Source organism: Planococcus citri, chromosome 1, assembly GCF_950023065.1.
Source record: "Planococcus citri chromosome 1, ihPlaCitr1.1, whole genome shotgun sequence".
Classification (NCBI taxonomy): Eukaryota; Metazoa; Arthropoda; class Insecta; order Hemiptera; family Pseudococcidae; genus Planococcus; species Planococcus citri.
In genome coordinates, this window is record NC_088677.1 from 55,465,850 (window position 1) to 55,479,379 (window position 13,530).

The 13,530-nt window shown below is 34.9% G+C and overlaps 4 protein-coding genes across 5 annotated transcripts; 2 read left to right on the plus strand and 2 right to left on the minus strand.

Moving 5' to 3' along the window:
- Nucleotides 1–973: 973 nt before the first annotated feature.
- LOC135832896 (BOS complex subunit NOMO3) lies at nt 974–6,115 on the minus strand. Its single transcript, XM_065346429.1, has 17 exons — nt 5,873–6,115; nt 5,704–5,803; nt 5,503–5,631; nt 5,261–5,430; nt 5,014–5,182; nt 4,686–4,949; nt 4,445–4,616; nt 4,113–4,374; nt 3,858–4,042; nt 3,605–3,786; nt 3,235–3,521; nt 2,821–3,165; nt 2,588–2,708; nt 2,322–2,515; nt 2,074–2,248; nt 1,918–2,001; nt 974–1,820 (listed from the first exon to the last, which is right to left on the minus strand). The coding sequence occupies exons 1-17, from the start codon at nt 6,016–6,018 to the stop codon at nt 1,206–1,208; spliced, it is 3,600 nt and encodes a 1,199-aa protein (XP_065202501.1). The 5' UTR covers nt 6,019–6,115; the 3' UTR covers nt 974–1,205.
- Nucleotides 6,116–6,535: 420 nt separating this feature from the next.
- On the plus strand, nt 6,536–9,567 carry Snx17 (sorting nexin 17). The gene is made up of 10 exons (XM_065346437.1): nt 6,536–7,088; nt 7,162–7,354; nt 7,419–7,594; nt 7,671–7,761; nt 7,852–7,936; nt 8,010–8,172; nt 8,250–8,456; nt 8,545–8,706; nt 8,795–8,878; nt 8,954–9,567. Exons 1-10 carry the CDS (start codon nt 7,029–7,031, stop codon nt 9,077–9,079), a joined length of 1,347 nt encoding a protein of 448 aa, XP_065202509.1. The 5' UTR covers nt 6,536–7,028; the 3' UTR covers nt 9,080–9,567.
- A 303-nt stretch (nt 9,568–9,870) lies between these two features.
- Nucleotides 9,871–12,404, minus strand: LOC135832900 (uncharacterized). 2 transcript variants are annotated; one of them, XM_065346436.1, is made up of 8 exons: nt 12,188–12,404; nt 11,888–12,115; nt 11,679–11,823; nt 11,410–11,604; nt 11,139–11,336; nt 10,927–11,057; nt 10,498–10,857; nt 10,241–10,399 (listed from the first exon to the last, which is right to left on the minus strand). In XM_065346436.1, exons 1-8 carry the CDS (start codon nt 12,238–12,240, stop codon nt 10,384–10,386), a joined length of 1,326 nt encoding a protein of 441 aa, XP_065202508.1. In that variant the 5' UTR covers nt 12,241–12,404; the 3' UTR covers nt 10,241–10,383. The 2 variants fall into 2 exon arrangements, with proteins under 2 accessions (XP_065202507.1, XP_065202508.1); XM_065346435.1 differs by having other exon boundaries at nt 9,871–10,857.
- A 127-nt stretch (nt 12,405–12,531) lies between these two features.
- Nucleotides 12,532–13,461, plus strand: LOC135832903 (cytochrome b-c1 complex subunit 7-like). Its single transcript, XM_065346439.1, has 4 exons — nt 12,532–12,723; nt 12,809–12,856; nt 12,942–13,108; nt 13,183–13,461. The coding sequence occupies exons 1-4, from the start codon at nt 12,636–12,638 to the stop codon at nt 13,270–13,272; spliced, it is 393 nt and encodes a 130-aa protein (XP_065202511.1). The 5' UTR covers nt 12,532–12,635; the 3' UTR covers nt 13,273–13,461.
- The last annotated feature ends 69 nt before the right edge of the window (nt 13,462–13,530 follow it).

Below are 13,530 nucleotides of genomic sequence, written 5' to 3' on the forward strand. Positions count from 1 at the left end.
GAACGAAAAGATTGAGCAAAAAAATGCAATTACTTGGATCATTTTCGAAAAACATTTTTTTTACACTCCTTCGAAGAACGTCATTTCAAGCACAAAAATACGATCTTTCAGTATTTCAGAACTGGCAACATTGAATGGAAGCACTCCCTATCATGGAAATTCAGAGATCCTTTGGAACCTTTTTCAATTGTCTCAGCTCTGAATAAGGTACTGTAACCCGGGTATGTCAGACTCCCATTTTATTCCTCACGAAAAAAAATTGTTGTTTTTCGATTCAAGGTTTTTATGACGGAATTTCTGGCATAGAATGAAAGTAATCATTGAATTAGAGCACATGCTGTGAATTTCACACAATTTCAAACTATTTTTAACCCAAAAATGAAGTGCTGAAAAATGACTGAAATTCAAAACAATTAAATGTATTTCAATTGATACATGTGGCATACCATTGGAAAGCTCGTTCAATTCTCTTTCAAAAATGTTATTATGAAAAAGTTGTAAAAATGCACGGTTTTGAAGATATACGCGGTTAAAGTTTGCCGAATTCCCATATACTGCAATGCTAAGGTCGTCAAACCAGGAACAAAATGGCCGTCTGACATACCTGGGTTACAGTTCCCTACTCTGAATAGTGAATGCATCAAAACAATAAGGATCAGAAAAAAGAAGAGGCTCTCAAACAAGATGCATTATTACTGCATCGCACCTACACAATGTTCCAAACGCCTTGAGGCAAGAATTCATCTGCATCCTATACATATTACTACCGTTTAATAAACTTGTACAAACTCTTCACCTCTGCGTTACCGAAGCTATAAAACCGGTTCAAACAAAACACAACCACGTGCACGGTGCACAACTTACATCGATTCTTCATTTCAACAAGAATGCAAATACACACCAATTTTTTTCCACTTCAGTTTTCTACACAGGTATCTATTCTATAATGATACTAAATTCATAAACTTCAACATTTTAAAAAACAACGAAAACAATTATTTATTTCCAAAAACGCAATACTACAATAAGTAACGATAAATTATTACAAAATTACACAAAAACTTATAAAATATTTCGTTTTGTCCATTACATTCATTTCTATACGTTTCAACGACGCGTGAAAAATCGATAAACCCGACTCCCCGAGGAAAAAATACGATTAAATCGTTTAACTAACACCAAATTTTGAACACATGATACAATTTTTATATTTTTTTACTAGGCCTTAATTTTCTTTTAACGATAGTCAGACTAGGTTCGAGTTCGAAAGGACTTTCGGTTTCTTTAGGTTTAGGAGGTTGAGTATACTTGTTCAAGAATTCAGGCATAGTACACCTATAATTATTTGGTAACTGGGATAAAGTCTGGAGTACTTGCTCCCTAAACCAGTAAATTAATGCGACTAGCACGATAAATACGGCAGCCGAATAGGAATGTTTCACTTCACCATCGGGTACATTAAGTTCGGTTTTGAAATCCATTCGTAAACCGTGATACGTCGCGTTTGTCGTGAATTGAACGACGTTCGAGGAATACGTGTACATGGATTTGGGAAGCGTCGAATCAAGCTGCACATAATAATTTTTGTTATTCAGAGATAACGTTGGGAATGTCACAACCACCGTTTTCAGTTGATATTTGGATAATTTCCATTCGTTCAGTTTAACCGTATGCATAATATTGCCTTCTTCGTCGATTAGTTTCAGTTGCAAAGTGCGTACGTGAGCTGATTGCTGCACAGAGACGAAGACCCATACGTCGCATTGAGTCGGTTCAAGGACCGTGATGAAGTTTATGTTTTCGACGTCCGTAGCGTTCACCTGATTAAATTAACGAGATAACCAATTATATTATTCGGATTTATCAAGATGGTAGCTAGCGTCGAGTAGGTAAATGATTATTACCTACGTTACTTACCTTGATTTGAGCAGTTTCGGGTAACGTTTTAAATACAGATTTATTCACATTAGGGCCTTTCTTCAGTCTTATGTCGTAATTACACTGCAACATTGAAAAAGTAATTTTTAGGAAAACGGAGAGCCTGTGGCAGTAATAATGTGCCTTTATACGTACATCGGGCTGTAACCCTCTAATACGATAATTTCCGCTCTCATCGGTGGTTCCTTCTTCTTGATGTTGAACACATTCGCCTTCGGGTTTTCCTACAGCTTCTAAGACTACGTTATTTTCTGAGATACGGTTTAACGAAGCTACATTACCAAAGGCACTGTATAGTACTCGATGACCTCTGATTGAAAAAGAAACATTTTGTTTTAAAAAATTGGATACTGGAAGGGGTACAGGTAAGGAGAGGAACTTACTTGAAAGTAACAGGAACAGATTCGCCTTCTTTAATTTTAACCACTTTGGAAGGTGGCGAAAATTTGTATTCTTTTAACATAGGCCTTAAATAATATTCGCTCGGTTTCAGCGAAAGGAATGTGATTTTTCCGTTTACGTTACTTTGACTAGTTTGACGGTAATTTTCTCCTCCGGAAAGGGACAATAACACACCCTGTTAAGAATATTTCACTTGTTAGTCGTAATTCAAAAGAAATTCTGATAATCCAACGTCACAACTACTAACTTGTAAAGGTTTATTATCATCATCGACTAAAGTTACTTGAACGTCTGCCAATTTGTGAGCTTTGAAGACACCATTTTCTAAAGGTCCGGTCAGAATGTATCCTTCTTTTTCACCGATTACTCTAAAAATTGAAAATGATAATTAGAATCAAGAAATATTTCCTAATAATAATAAAAATAGTTTGCATGACTAATGAAAAAAATTCCTTGTCAGAGACGAAAAATCCACCTCACCTATATCGATGATCCGAATGTAAAGGCATAAATTTATATTTTCCTTCTTGATCGGTAAACATGGAGACAATGATTTCGTCAGATTCATCGAGAATGGATATCCTGACATCTTTGAGAGGTGGATCTACTCGACCGGCAAGTCGTATACCTCTCTTAGCTACTATACGCTCCTCCAATTCAACACAGTCTGAAGGACCCAATATGGAAAGGTGCGAAGGAGTGAATAATAACGCTGATGATTCAGGCTGGATGGTTAGTTGAAGATCAGGTGTAGCTTGGAATTGGTATTTGTACACAAACTCGTTTGGTTTATTTTTATCTGCGATGGGTTTAATGGGACCAATCCTACAAAAAAAGTAGGTATTAGAAAACCAGTGCTTTTATCGTTTCAAGATTTCTAACAAAAATTTTTACTTGGCCTTTAACGTTGAATTATAATCACTCAACACTTTGACATATATATCATCTAGTTTCTCGCTCGAGACAATGTATCCTGTAACTTGATGAGTGAGAGCTGTCAACATCAACGAATCTTGGCCTATTTCCCAACGGATTATCGACTCGCTGTATCCGTGACATCCCAACGGTTCCAGATCATAAACCGCATCACCGGGTAAACAATTGTCTTGTATTCCGGCTTGAATATCGAGAATTCCTTCCTTGACTACGGTATCGTTCTTTGATAATTTCATATAGCGTAACTGCATTGAAAAAACCATAAATAAGTAAGCTTTATATCTCCTCGCATGCGTTGGAAAATTACTATAGTACTCATAAAAGGTACCTTGGTGTTGTGAGATGAAGATACAGTGAACGAAATACCAATTCTTCTAAATGGAGGTGCCGTATTGACGATTTCAGCAATACCAACCGTTAATGTTTTCAATTCCCAGCACCATTCGTCGTTGTTCAACACGCTCAATTCATATTTACCTGGATGTAGCTCGGTAAAGATGTATTTACCATCTGAAATTTTAATACATATAATCAAATTGTTCTCCGGTGAAATTTATAATATGAAATTTTTTTCAACCAACTTTTCGTAGTTGTTCGTTTTTCAATATTGTTCCCATCGATACTGAGTAAAAGTAGGTTGGTTTCATCGCAGGAATTATCATCGTCACATATCACAGATCCGCCAAGAGACGCAGTTTTTTGTTCGAAATTTACATTGTTTACAGGCTTGTCTTTAATTTTCAAATTCAAAGTTTCTGGGTAAAACCTATGCGGGTAAAAAGAATGTTTTGAAAAAGTTCAAGGACAATTTTCAGACTTAAAATAAGTTAACGCACCATAATATTTTGTGAGAATCTTTTCCACTGAAGGAAACTTTCACGGAGTAATCTCCAGAGCTTAAATATGTACAAAATTCGCCATTTTTATTGATATCGGTGACTGGTTTATTGCCACTTGCACTGACAAAGTTTACTTGAACATCTACTTGTTGTAATTTAGTTACTTTACCGCATACTTTGAATGCTGCGGGATAGATGTTTTCGAGAGTCGCAGAATTGGGCGAAATTTTCAATTGTAAGTCCTCAAATAAGTAATCATCTGTAAAAAAAATTTCAAAATGAAAATCTATCTTAAATAAAATAGCTACAATAGATACTGTCTAACTTACTAGTTTTCACTTGAATACTATGGGATCCGCTTTTAACGCCTTCGAAAATAAATGTACCAGAATCATCGGTTTCGGTCAATTTATCCTTATCTAACATCACTTTAGCTTTAGGCATCGGTTTTCCATTTTCCGGATGTGAAAGTACTCGACCTATGATACTGAATCCGGAAACCTAATCCACCAAAATGATTAAATTTTGGAACTTTTTATTCCAAAAAAATTATACACGAAATTAACGTACTTGGAATGGTTTAGAAAATACGTGACTATCCTCAGCGACAGTAAAACGAACATTACGCGGATGTACGTCAAATTTCAAAGAATTCACCGTCTTGTAAAATGGTACCAGAACGTAGTTCCCCGATGGCACTGACGGGAATATGAATTGACCTTTGGAGTTCGATTTCACGTGGCACAATTCGTTCACATTGGTTAATTTCAAATCAGACGAGTTGAACCCTTCGACTGGAGTTGTGTCGCAGCCCAAGATCCATGACTTGTCCACCTAAATTTGAAGTTAAATTAAGCAAACGTTTACATAGTAAGATTAGGATAGTGAAGATACATACTGTTGTGTCGGCAGAATTAAACAGTATGAAATCAACTCCGGCTATTGGTTCGCCACTGCTGACCACAGAACCGCTGACGTCATATCCAGCAAAGATCAAACTTCTTGGGGGTAATTCGTGATTGCTTCTTTCAATGTTGAATGTAGTTAGGCTTTTGCTTAACCGCCATCTAGTAAATGATGACAAATTTTAGAAACGAAAATTGCATTGCAAAATTACTGAAAACTGACGAACAAATGACACTAACGATGGATGAGATGATCTTATTATGTACGAGCCCGGTAAAACAGGAGAAATGTCGAAAGTTCCGTTTTCTTCAGTTACGACAGAGTGGACTTCTTTTTGCTCGGTAGGTAAGTCGGCGACTAGAGTGATCGTTATACCTTTAGGACCTTTTCTGTCTCCAATACTCGCAACCTGCAGGTCATATAACAATTTTAGAGCTCGTAATTCTCATATTTACTTGAATAAGCCAAAGTTTTCAGTCACCTTTCCGTATACTCTAAATCCTTTGAAAAGGAAATGAACATCTTGCCCTTTACTACAAATATCATTCTGACCGTCGAAATTGATCTTCACTGAAGCCGGTTCGAAGACCCATTTATGAATACTGGACGGCTGAATAAATTAAAATGAAAAGTAAAATCAAATACATAAATGAAAACACCTACTTCATAGTGTTTCATTTACCTTGAGAACGTACTCGCCCTTATCATAAATGGGCAAGAAGAAGTAGCCGTTGTTGGGGGCGCATTCGATTCGATCTTTCAGATTACCTTCTTTAGAGAATCTGTCGACAGAAAAATGACCTGTAACTCTAAATTTATAATTACGTGGCAAAATTTCGCGAAAAACTTACAATTTTACTTCGACTTTGGATAAGTCTATAGGAACGTCACTTTTGATGAAACCATTGCATCCCAGAATACGATCAGACTGATGAGATTTTTCAAAACAACAAACACTCACGATGATGTGAATCCAATATACTGAAAGAAACTTCATAATTTATGGTAAAATTACTCAAATTTTGTTCCGAATCATGACGAATTTGAAAAAATTTTCCGACATTCGAATTTTTGATAATGGTCACATTTTTTTGAGTTTGTAAACGGAAATTTATGCACATTTATGACAGTAAATTACCTATAAAACCTTGGTAACGTACCAGTAAAATTGAGATTTTTCATGATCAGCTGATTTTGTTTTTCAAAAAGAAAAGACTAATTATTTTACACAGATTGTGTTTTATTTTTCATGGTGTGGACTTGTGTTGCATTAGATTCCGCTTTGGTTGACCGAGAATTTTGAACTCATCATAAAATTTGGCACGCAAATTATTTAAAATAGCATTGAATCAAATTTATTCGTTAGTCTCCGTCGACCGTATATAATGGACGAATAATTCAAATCGCAGGAAATGACGGCCACATTTTGGATGCAGAATCCTGGAAACGTTCTGCACATGCGCCAAACATGATGCTTACGGCGTTGGTGGAGAGAGAGACGGGTCTCTGGTACAACCCACGTTCAACCAGTACACCGTCTCTCTCTCCACCAGCACCGTAAGCGTCATGTTTGGCGCATGAGCAGAAGGTTTCCAGGATTCTGCATCCAAAATCTAGGCTTCACATTTTGTCATTTTTTCACCGTTGAATTATTCGTCCATTATATACGGTCGACGTTAGTCTCCGAGAATTTTCGTGTTTCGTTCGGTAAATGGATAAATGGTGAATTTTTTGATAGCGTTTAATTTTCTATTTCCCCTCCAGAAGAGTAACGATTTTACTTATGTCGAAATTTAAATAACCTCTTTAAAACTAATTGAAGCTGATATCATTCAAATTGAATTAGAATGTAAAATCTTCGCAGGTTTTTATCGTGCTAGTAAAAGTGGTTATCGAAAAATTTCTCGAGTTCGTTATTAGGAACATTCTTTTGATCTACGCGGTGTTTATAATTTCCGAGTGATTATCACTTAAAATAATAAATTACAGTTCTACATTCCTGTAGCGATGCATTTTTCAATTCCTGAAACAAAAGAAGTCAAGGAGACAAATGGATCTTCTTACGTCGTAAGTGAAATATTGTGACATTATCTTGTCTCTTGAGTCGTATGTGAAATATAAAAGCTGTTATGTTGTACAGGTTTATAACATTTATATCAATGGGATCTTTCACTGTAGTATGCGATACAGTCAAATGCATACATTGAATGAACAACTGAAGCAAGTCTTTGGAGGGCAAGCGTTACCATATTTCCCTCCAAAAAAACTTTTTCCTCTATCTAAAACACAACTGGAAGAAAGACAGTTTTGTTTGGAAAAATATCTTCAAGGAGGTAATTTTCTAAAAGTTATGTTGCAGTTCAATAAACTTGTTTACTAATTAAGCGTATTTTACAGTTAGTCAACAAAATGATCTTGTTAATAGCAGCGTCTTGCGGAGATTCTTATTCTCAGCTCAGCAGAAATTAGCGAGTACATGGCACGACGATAATAATCTGACTGTGTGGCTTTTGAATGGTACTCAAGTTGTGGTTAAAGTAACCTATGAAGACAGTTCTGAAGTTGTGCTTCAGGTTTGTTTTGAAATTTCTAGTTCTGTGATATTTTTATATTACGTGTATGTTTAATTTCGATCATTTTTTTCCGCAGAAAGTTTGCGATCAATTGAGAATTCCTCACGAGCTAAATCAATATTTCTCCTTGTTTGTTCAACGTCAAGGGGAAAATGGTGAAACGTCTCGTAAGTATATGTTTTCGAATTTTTTGTACAATTTTGTACCGGTGTTTTTTTTTATTATTTATTTTAATCGAGAAATGATGCATATTTTAGTGATTCATCTCCTACAAAACTACGAATGCCCCGTCATAACGATGAAACAAATTTCTGGTCAGACGAAAATCGTCATTCGAAAGAGGTATTTATTTCATCTTCACAAAAAGTTTTCGAATTTTTTGGGAAAAAAATGATTTGTTTCTTTTGCGTTACAGTTACTGGGACGCGTCAATCGATATAAAGCTGCTATCCGATCGATCTACCTTGAATTTATTGTACTCTCAAACTGTGTTCGATGTTGAGAGAGGTTGGATCGTTACCGATCGCGATACTCAGGAAAAATTAGCAACCTTGCAATCCCGCGGTGCTAAACGTGACGTAAGTTTTCGAATGTGTTTTTTTTCTATCTTCGAATTCGATCCCACTTGTAATGTGTTTTTAACATCTGTTGACAGTATTTAGAAGTGTCGAGAACGTTGAAATTTTACGGTTATGTGAGGTTTGAACATTGCACCTGCGACTACCCAGAACCCAACACTGAGACTACGATTTCAATTGGCCAGAAGGACTTGATTTTTACCCCTAAATCGGAAAGTCTTGCCGATAAAGAGTTCAAGTTCAGAATTACGAGAATTAGATGTTGGAAAATTACTCCGCTGAATGTAATAATTTAATTCGATTGCAATTGTTCTGCGAATTTAAAAAATTATTAGTGTTTGAAAATTTACTAGTATTTATTTTTCAAATTAGGACATCAAACAAGAAGTGCAATTATCTTTCGAGTATTTAATCAATACCGATAAACTGCAGTGGATTACAATCGTGAGCGAATATGTATTTTTCCTGTCTGTCTGCCTTCAATCAATTGTCGATGAGCTGATGCTCAAGAAATCTGGCACTTTCGCTAATAATGTAATACTTCTTCCTTATTTTATTTAATCGAATGTTGAATATTCAAGTACCCGTAGCCCGATTATTACACATTTGGTTTGATTTTCAGGGTAATAGTGAAAACGATAACCTCACTACAAAAATTCCTAGTAGCTCTCAAACTACTTCAGTTCATTATCAGAAGCCATCAATGGTAAGTTAATCGCAGTTATGTATCAACAATCAACATTTGATTATTTTTTTGTCTAATGCATTGTCATTTCAACAGGCCAGAAGATCTAAAATCAACAAAGATATATCACTTCTGACCAAGAAAATTGATGGCAAAAATTCTTCCTTTGTCCCCCTGCTAGAAAACGACTCGTTCGTTAATATAGGGGATGACGATTTATAACGTAAACGTAGCTGAACAGCAATAAACACTTCCATTCGATTGATCTCGATTAATCATGATTTCCTTAGCCACACGAATACAGTAATGTGATATTTTTACAATTGAGCTTTAAATTAGATGTCTTGGTTCAGTGATCAAGTTTTAGATTATACGTAATTATTGTATGTAAAGCATTTCTTCCATTCTTTGTATTGTGTTCTTAGAATTATAATTTTATCTCCCAGTTTTCTTTTCGTCAATCAACACAATCCCATTGATAGATTTTCCACAAAGCAATTCTTTTATTTACTATTGAAACATTCCTCGACTGGTTTATTTTCTAGTTTAATCATAGTTATTGAAAAAATGTACCTAATGTTTTTATGTTATTAGTAAATATTGTATAATATCTTTCTACGTTAATATTTTTGTCATTACAAAATGACAGCAGAGCTGGAACAAACTATGTATATGTATTTTTTGAATAGAGTTTTTTCTTTTTTAATGTACTTCAACTTTTTTTTTTTAATTTTATGAATTAGTACACCGAGTACAGGTCATGAAAAGAATTCTAGGTGACTTTAAAATTCATTATTTTCATCAACTTATACAAATGTAAAAAAATATGAGGATGAGAAGGCAACAAATTGATTTTATGCTGAAATAATCAATACATATTTATAAATATTTCTGAGAAAAAAAAGATTCGAAACGTTGCGAAGGGGGAACTCCTAATTAACTAGCTATTTAGTAACTTACCTAAGCATCTAAAACGAGAAAAAAGTTGACAAGGTAAATGACATTAACAAATATAGCGACAAAATGTATGTATGTATAATAAAAAATGCAAAACAAAAAAAAGAAAATACATGTAATAAATTAAATTTGGTAACAATTCAAACATCCAACTAAAATTGAAAAAAAATCAGTCACGATTACGGTTTCATAATTCATTCATTTGAAATTCAGAATATTTACCGAAAGAGTACAGCGCCGAATTCAATGAACTTTGCGTGTGTAACGTTGAATTATACGTTTGTATGAAATTTTTCATTGCGTTTAAAAAGTATACCGGATTCGTTGAAACTCGAGAACGAATTTGACTAATAACTTGTTCGAAGTCGTGCAATATTCGTTTACTAATGTCGACATGATTTGGTGATTTTAGATAGGTGCTCTCCACTAGACCAGAGTTCATTCGATGATGCTCTTGTTCCATCAGATCACTCGCTGGAATCATGTCAGTCATACTGGAATGGTACTCGAATCTTGGATACTGATCGTTAATTCGGTCATCACAGATACTAGGGTGGCTGATAGGATACTTATTCAAAGACGAGACTAGATTTAAAGATGATACAAGCAAATTATCTGAATTATCAAAGGTATCTTTTGCACTCGAAATATCTGAAGGGTTCCCGTTGCTGGGTTTAACATACGTTAAATGTGCAGACGAAACAGTGCCTGGATACGGCTCACAAGATATTTGATTAGCTATTTCCGAATTCAAAGGTTTTGATTTCTTTTTCACAGGTAATTCGAATCGTTGTTTGGTCAACTTCTGGTAGAAATTGTACACCCACCGGCTGGTCGGACAAAGACCTCTATCGGAAATTACATCATCTCCGTATGATAATTGTAAATCGCGTATATGCTCGTTTAATGCCGCTTTAGGACCTTTTCCAGCCTCGAACATGAGGCGGAATTTATTAACTACTTCTTCAACGGGATCGCGGAATTTGGCAGCAGCTTCTGTGCGATGATTGTGCGTATGTTTGATTCGTATTCGCGACCAGCTCCTGTAATGGTTAATAACTGTTTTATATTCATCTTGATTTTCTCGAGTTCTAAAACATTAATAAACTCACAGTTGAGGAATATGTTTGTTTTGATAAACTCTAATAAATAATGTAGCCGAACATCCGGTGTGTTTAGCATGTGGAGTACTTCGCCGTTTCGGCAATGTATTATGTTGACAGCGATACCTGTCAATAAAGACCTAAAAAATGCATCACAAAATTAGATCCAAGGAATACATTCAAGAGTGGAAATTACGACTTGTGAGAGAAAGTTTACTCACGACGTAAGACTGATCGAAAGATCGACACTGTCGGCGCATGTTTCTAAAAGTGACTTTATTTTTTCGTTGGAATTTATCGAGCCACTGCTCAGAATTTTCTCTGCTACTCAGATTGCAGTAAATTTCGGATACGAAGGACGCGTCGTTAATCTGGACATGTTTATCTACTTCATATTTGTAAGCTTCTGGGAGAATTTTCTGAAATGATTACAACGATTAGGAATATCGATAGAATTATTTAAAGGAGTCATTTGATGCTAAAAAAACCAACTTCTAAAGTATTATAATTTTCTATCGGATGGGTGTGTAGTAATAACGATTCTTTATCCGAGAAATTTTCGCGACATTCGACACACCGAAGATTTTTGAATTCGGTATGAACGTTATTTATGTGTTGTATCAAATCTGGCTTCGACGTGAACCTGCTTTTACATGAATCACAAATGAATACTTCGATGGGGTTGGTCTGTAACATGAAGTAAGTAAATCAGGATGAAAAAATATAAGCATCATCATGGCGATTGTATAACATTTACGAACCGTGAAGTGAGTCTCGTCTGGGGACAAATGAACATCCGCAGCATGTTTATCTACTGATGTATAATTATCTTCGATGCTTTGTATGAATTTTGGTTTTCGATTCGTATTTACAATGCGTCCTCTTAAAATTATTTTACTCCCATCACTGCAAAAAAAAAAATCTATTTAGTGACTGGAATTAGCATTGAAAAACAAAGTGAACATCATACCGTGTAGGTGAAACACCGTGAGCTGTGCGATAATGTCTCTTCAAGTTGTATTTATCGTAAAACATATTTTTACATTCGGGACATTGAACTTTACCTTCTTTCTTTTCCAAAGGTTCGATATTATGTTTATTACGTAAATGTACATAAAGGGCTTTTCTTTGAGTGAATCGAACGTCGCATAAATCACAAACAACGTTTTTCTCCAGTAGTGATTTTCGGGAAAATTTACTGGAAAAAATGATTTGTTGTAATATTATAAGTAGAGTCAGTCAGTAGTCTAGTGAAGTAAAAATCACTTACGATTCATTTTTAGGGCTTCTTTTTAAATCTGAATTAATCTTAGGTAAAGTCATCGTATATCCATGGACTATGACAGAAACGTTGAACTGTTTCAAATCCAAATTTCGAGGTCCAGGTGTTTTAAAACCTTCAAAAATGCTTCAAAATTCACAAAAAATCTTCATAAAAAAGTTTGAAAAGTTTTTCAGATAATTATTTTTTTATTTTTATTTTTTTGATTACGAACAGCTGATCGATGCAATGTTGCCACGTTTATCCAAGATTTGAATTTGAGGGTGATGCTGCTAAAAATTTACCAAGGAAAACTCAAAACATCGTTAGAACGCATAAAAAGTTGGCAACATCGCGGTGTTTAATCTTGCCAAATTTTGACAAGGGCAGAAAAAAAATTATTATCTGGTGGTTTTTTGGTAAATTTTTACTAATTTTATCGCATAATTTTAGCAAAATGTCAAACCGAAGGCTCACCAATCTGCTCTTTTACTATAAGCCGAATCTTCCTATCAAAATAGTTCCGGAAAAGATGAGTATGGTTGGTAAGTACAGGATTGAATTTTATCCTCCAATTTGATAACAACTCATTGTATAATAAATCGTAATTCTTCTCTAAATCTTTTACAGATTATTTCAAAAAATGGCATTTCTTGAGATCCGAATACTACAAATTGGGTGAGTTTATATTCGAACTTGTTCAATAGAGCCTGATACACTGATGTACTTGAGACCTTCATTCTGACTCGAATTACGTTTCTAGGTTTATATCACGATGATATTTTGTACTGTTTCCCTGATGTTGATGAAGCTGTTCGTCGTTTACCGAAAGCAGTGAAAGAAGAAAGAGATTGGAGGTCTATTCGCGCTATTCAGTTGGATTTGAATCACAAGATATTACCTCAGGAGGAATGGATTCAATGGGAAGATGTGAGTACATCTGTTTGCACCCATGTAGTGTATTTTTGATCGTACGTGTTCTAATGTATTTTTACTGTTGACAGGACATCACCGTTGGTAGATACCTTCAGCCTTACTTGGCTGAAGTAAAAAAAGAATGGAAAGAAAAAGATATCTGGAATAGTATCTATTAAAATCGGTTTTATTTAGCGCTTTTTTCGTCTACAGTTTACTCCACATTTCCATCTGGTTTTAAGAGTACATCTTTCATGTTGAATTGCAACATTATCGAAGTGGTAAACGATTTGTTACGATTTAGTTATTGGTTTACTTATGTGTATCATTAAATGTACAATATAATAAAATTACGCTTGTAATGTGAATTTTATTCCAATTCTTACGGGGCGGTTCTTAATATGAAAGTCACATATTACATTATTACGATGTAAATT